Raw genomic sequence first — 6554 nt, forward strand, 5'->3', positions numbered from 1 at the left:
GAAACATCTCTGATATTTTAAAAATATTAATTAATCTTTACATTAATTTTAGCCATTAAATATTATAAAAAATTATAGAATATTCTCAGTAAAGAGGAAGTAATTGACAGATTTTTTATAAAACTGAGAAATCAATTAATAATTTTTTTTCAAAACTATATAAACTAAATAATAAATACTTAATAGCTAAAAGTAAATAATAACTAATTAGTAAATTTTTTTAAAAAAGTCTTAGCAACATTTTAATATATTTTTCAAAATTAAAAAAATTAACTAATAAGTTTTCTATAACATATTTATTAAATAGTAAATTTTTCTTAATTGAAATAAAAACATAAAAAGAATTCAATTAAACATACTCAATAATAATGATAAAAATACACTTTAATTCTTGATTTTTAGTGTAATTAGCGTATGCTATTATCTATCAATTTTTTTTAGTCGAGTTGGACTATTGAGTGGTAATATTGCTGCTACATGGGTATCCTAATTCATGTGGAAGGATGCAGGGAAATGGCTTTTGCCTTGCTGGGTGGGTGGATGCACTGATGGTTGAGTGGCTGCGGATATTATAGACATATGGCATGGGTTAAAGGGGTCTATAGTGAGGAGTGTTAGGTTGGCTTGTGATATGTGCTGTTGGTATACTGTTTTATCTTGATGTACGGTGATTCTAGTTTTTTTGCAATATATATATATACAGATATCCAAATCCGGTGCACCGGAAATGAAGAAACGGCGCCGACATGCATGTTCCTGTGCTGCGAGGAACAAGTTAGCTTATAATATATATGTATTTCCAGGAATTATTTTTTCTACTTTGACAGTTTCTTGAAAAATTGCAATAGAAAATTTTATAATAGTATAGGTTCCTTGGTCAACATACACCAATTAGAAACATCAGCACAAGCTGGCCTTTCTTGTTTGATAGATATTCTCATGAATTTGAGTTTCCAACTGCCTATAAAATGCCCTATAGAACATTCAACTCCCAGAGCCCTCTTCCTCTCTCTCTCTCTCTCTCTATTTCAATTATCATATCAACCACAGAGAACAATAACAATGGCACATGCAGTAAACCCCAGTTTCCACGTAGTACTCATTCTCTTCATTTCCCTTGCTTCATCTTTCGCAACGGGAGCTGTTCAATATAATGTGCGAAGCTATGGAGCCAAGCCTGACGGCAAAACAGATTCAACCAAGGCCTTTCTAGCCGCTTGGACACAAGCTTGTGCCTCTACAAAATCAGTCACCATCTACGCTCCTAAGGGAAGGTTCCTTCTAAGTAAACTTGCATTCCAGGGTCCTTGCAAAAACAATGCTACTGTTTTGCGTATAGATGGTAGCCTTGTGGCTCCTTCAGATTACAGTGTCATAGGAAGTTCTCAGAATTGGATAAGCTTTGAACATGTTAATGGGGTTAAGGTTTCTGGTGGTATTCTTGATGGACAAGGCACTGGATTGTGGTCTTGCAAGGCCTCCGGCAAGAGTTGCCCGGACGGTGCAACGGTAAGCATATTTTTTTGTAATATGTACTCAATTTTATATTTAAATAATAGTCAGTTTATATACTGCAAAAATTACTATTTAGTATTTATATTATGAAAAAAATTTATTAATTAATTTTTATTTTAAAAAATTATATTAAAATATTTATGACGTTTTAAAAGTTCTATTCATTAGTCTTTCTATTAATTTTAACCGTTAAATATTTTACTATTTAGTTTATAAAATTTAGAAAAATTTATTAATTTGTTCTTAATTTTATAAAAGGTCTATTAATTAATTTTTTTATCGAGAATATTTTATATTTTTTTATAATATTTAATAGTTAAAACTAATGGGATCATTAATTAATAAATTTTTTAAAATATTAAGAATTTAATATATTTTTTAAAATAAAAAAAATTAATTAATGAGTTTTACAAATATATATATATAAGTGTTCTGATTCGCATGTACAGTCACTTGGATTTGCAAATTCAAAAAACATTGTGATAAGCGGATTGACGTCGCTGAATAGCCAAAAGATTCACATTCTCATCGATTCATGCCAAAACGTCAAAGTGCAAGGAGTGAAAATCATGGCCTCCGGGAAGAGCCCTAACACCGATGGGATTCACGTTCAAGCATCCACTAGTGTCACCATCTTGAATTCTAAGATTGGCACAGGGGATGATTGTGTATCAATTTCCCCTGGCACCAGTAATATGTGGGTTCAGAATGTTGCCTGTGGACCTGGCCATGGAATAAGGTAAAATAAATGTTAAATAGCATAATTTTTTTCATAGACCTGGTTCACTATTATTTTACACTACGGATCCAAATAGATTCCGTCTAAGTAAATTTTTTTTATAAACATGCATGAATTAATACTACATTGAAGGGTTTAGACAATTTATAACCGCCACCTTAAACCTGTTTTTATAGCAGTGAATATAATAATTTTGAGTATGTATTCTGCTCTGCTAAAACTTCAATTGTGTGGTTGTGTACACTAGCATTGGGAGTTTAGGCAAGTCCCTTCAAGAAGGTGGAGTTCAAAATGTGACAGTCACACAAACTATATTTACTGGTACCAGCAATGGAGTTAGAATTAAGACATGGGGGAGACCTAGTAACGGATTTGCTAAGAACATTATTTTCGAACATCTTATCATGAATAATGTTCAAAATCCTATTGTGATCGATCAAAATTACTGCCCTGGCCATAACAACTGCCCTAGCCAGGTACGCCAAGCTCATTGAATTATTATCTAGTTTAATCTTTAAAACTTAACGTAATCTTTGTTCTAATTAAATTTCTTTATTGAACAGGATTCTGGAGTAAAAATTAGTAATGTGACTTATTTAGACATTCATGGATCATCAGGGACAAAAATTGCAGTAAAATTTGATTGCAGTAAGAAGTACCCATGTAATGGAATTGAATTAAAGGATATAAATCTCACTTACAAGAACCAACCAGCTGAAGCATCATGCAATAATAGCAGTGGAGCCTGTCTGCAGAGGGAAAGTGACAAAAGTCTTGTGTTAGGCTTTACTGGAGTATAGAAATATGAAATTTGATGTGTAAATTAAAAATGTTGATGTTGAATTTTCATTAATTGCTTGAGCCAATGGTATTTAGGCATGTAATTGTTAGGAGAGTATATCTTGTTAAATAAAATTTTATGTAACTAAGGTTGTCAGTATTCTCATTATTCAATACAATTCAAAACATTCTACACCTGAAAATAATAGGCCTCAAGTAGAAGAAAATGCAAAGAGGACAGGTGAATTGTCTAAACCATGTGGAAGGTATTGAGTGATAAAGAGGAGTGGAAACTAAATCGAATGAATTAAGCCATAAGATGAAACCAAGATTGCTTATAGAGGTTGTGTGAGTTTGAATGGAGAAAAAGACGTTTTCCCTTTTATTATATTTCTTTTATCTGCTAGTGACGTTTAACCGCTTTTCTACTACAGTGCCACATGTCTCTGTTATTCAGATCCGTACCTACGGATGTGTCAGGACCCTTTTCATGCCATGCGGCCATTTAATTCCCTCGGCGCGCATGTAAACAGGGCTGCAAGGTGACTTGGTTTGCTATGCTCTTTTACCTTTTATCACGTCACTAGGCTGGACTTACTTCAAATGGGCCCGCGCGTGTGGCCTGTCCAGCCCGCTCTGCATTACCGAGCTGGAATCCACAGTATGAGATCGGTCCGCTTGAGTGAGGGCTGATGAGTCTTAGACTAGCATTTTTTTTTTCAGAATTCGGTCTTGTCTCCAAGTGTAGGAAGATCGATGGTCATCAAAGAGATATCAAACCCTATTGCAAAAGGGAAAAGATTTAGAGAAAAAGGGAGGAGGAGATTAAGGAAATGTTTGATTTAACTGTTTAATACAATTGGTAACTATTCAAATAGCTATGGCTAATCTAAGTGTTTGACAAGTATAATTTCATGAAGCAATAAATCAACGAAATAAATCAAAGAAAATATGCCAACATCAAATCATACCTCCACCTTCTAGTGAACTCAAAGAAAATCCAAAAAATAAAAAGGGGATTTACTATTTTACCATTTATAAATAAATACTTATAATTTTACAAGTTGATTCGATATAATATATTTATTTACAAATAATTCTTATATTTATATAAAGTATTTTTAAATCTTTTAATTATTTAAAAATAATTGCCTAGAATTTTTTAAGTTGATCCTAAATAAAATATTTATTTATAAATAAGTCACTATATTTTATAAATTAATTCTAAATATTTTAATTATTGATAAATAATCCCTATAATTTTCTAAATTAATCCTATATATTATATCTATTTATGAATGAGACCGTATATTTTATAAATTTTGATCCTTATATTTTACAAATTAATTGCTACATATTTTAATTATTTACAAATAATCTCTATAATTTTACAGATTAATCCATAAATGTTATAATTATTTACAAATAAGACCTTATATTGAAAGCATATTCATACAATGCCAAGGGATCTTTAAAGAAAATTATAATATTTAGGGGATAAATTTATATAATTATAATATTTAAAAATAATTTATAAAAATATATGTACTAATTGGTAAACATTTATAATATGTAGAATTAATTTATAAAAGTATAGAATTATTTTTAAATAATTAAAATATTCAAAATCAATTTATATAAATAATTATAATATATGGGAATCAATATATAAAATTATAAAGATTATTGGAAAATAACTATAATATTTAAGTGTAATTTATAAAAATTATGGTAAAAAAAAAAGTCTATTAATATTTGTTATGGTAAAAAAAGTCTATGTATATGAAAAATTTAAAATTTCTCTTTATTTTGTAATATAATTAAAAATTTTAAAATTTAATAAAATTGTTTAAAATTATGAATTTATATTAAATCTTAAAATTTAAATTGAAGGTGGTGTATTTTGCTGATGTGCCGATGCCAAGTGTATTATTTTATTATACTGATAAGTGGATAAAAGCCCTTATAAACAAAATTTAAAATTTTTTACTATTTTATAATTTAATCTAAATTTATAAAAATTAATATAATTAAACTCAAAATTTTTAAATTTATTTTTTTTCATTTTCGTTTAATCTAGTGTAAAAAATCACAATTTTAACCTTTTTTTCTATTTGTCAATAATTCCAATAGAAATTGCAGCAGAATTTCATATTTATTATTTTTTACCTTTTAAATTTAAATTTTATTAGATGTTTATCACAATTTTATTATATTCATTATAAACACTATTTCAATATTAAAAAAATAATAAAATAAAATTTCTAATCTCATCATCTATCTTCCATTATTACTTAATAGTATAAACCAACACTTGAATGCATAAGAATAAATATTACATTAAGAGCAGACATAATTAAAACTTAAAAGAATAAAAAAAATCAAAATTAAAAAATAAAAACAAATTATATTATAGTTCATTACACCAAATAGATAGGAATGAAATATAATAATAGCTTTTAGAAATTTAGTCATGAAAAAGTATAAATTTAAAATTTTGATTTGAATTATATCAAATTTTAAATTTTTGAATTAAATTATTAATTAGCTAAAAGATTTAACTTTTTTATATCGATAGCATTTATCTACTAGACATATTAATATAATAAAATAATTTATATCGTAGTGTCACATTAACAAGACATATATTTTCTAATTTAAATTTTAAATTTAGATATAACTACAATAAAATTTATAACGGCATAGCACATATTGTAGATATTAAATCACCAGTTTTAAAATAGGATATACTATACGATAAGGCTATAAAAAGCACATTTTCATATTAAATTCAAAAAACTGCTGTACATATTTGAACAACTTGTAAAGAAGTTACCATAAATGAAAACCTGCATTGCTGCCATATTTCCATTATAAATAAATTTAAGAGTGGATTCTCTGTAGCCTCATCCTTTAAGCTAAACTGAATTCAAATTGAAAATTTTAAATTAATCTAAATAAAAAAATACATTAAAGATATCCAATAATATAGATAAAATTATAATAAATAATAATTAATTAAGCATTCCGATAAGAATTACTTGTATTCAATTCATATGAACACATAATTAAGAAATTAGGATTGGAATTAAGAATATATGGCAGCAACACCGGAACTGAAGAAACGGCGCCCACATCCGCGTTTCCTGTGACTTGAGGAACAAGTTATCGCTTATGTATATAGTTTAAGCAACCACGTACATAAGCAACCACGTACATGGAGGCTGTTATTCCTTTCTTGCCTTTTTGCCAATATACATTTTCAATCTCCGCTGTGCTTCCAATAATTAACATAATTTATTTGATCGATTTTTTTTTTCTACTTTAATACTTTATTGAAAAATTGCAAAAAAAATTTATAATATTCATAAGGTCCTCAGTCAACATACACCCATTAGAAACATCAGCTCAAGCTGGCCTTTCTTGTTTGACATATAATTTCATTAATTTGAATTTCCAACTGCCTATAAAAACCCTTATAGAACATTTCAACTCCCACTGCCTCCTCCTCTCTCTTTCT

General features: G+C 28.1%; 1 protein-coding gene across 1 annotated transcript; it reads left to right on the forward strand.

The window, feature by feature from the left end:
- The first annotated feature begins 1035 nt into the window (after positions 1–1035).
- Positions 1036–3194, forward strand: LOC110631211 (polygalacturonase). Its single transcript, XM_021778961.1, has 4 exons — positions 1036–1509; positions 1965–2254; positions 2502–2730; positions 2818–3194. The coding sequence occupies exons 1-4, from the start codon at positions 1063–1065 to the stop codon at positions 3052–3054; spliced, it is 1203 nt and encodes a 400-aa protein (XP_021634653.1). The 5' UTR covers positions 1036–1062; the 3' UTR covers positions 3055–3194.
- The last annotated feature ends 3360 nt before the right edge of the window (positions 3195–6554 follow it).

The sequence above is a fragment of the Manihot esculenta genome, chromosome 1 (assembly GCF_001659605.2).
Source record: "Manihot esculenta cultivar AM560-2 chromosome 1, M.esculenta_v8, whole genome shotgun sequence".
Lineage (NCBI taxonomy): Eukaryota > Viridiplantae > Streptophyta > Magnoliopsida > Malpighiales > Euphorbiaceae > Manihot > Manihot esculenta.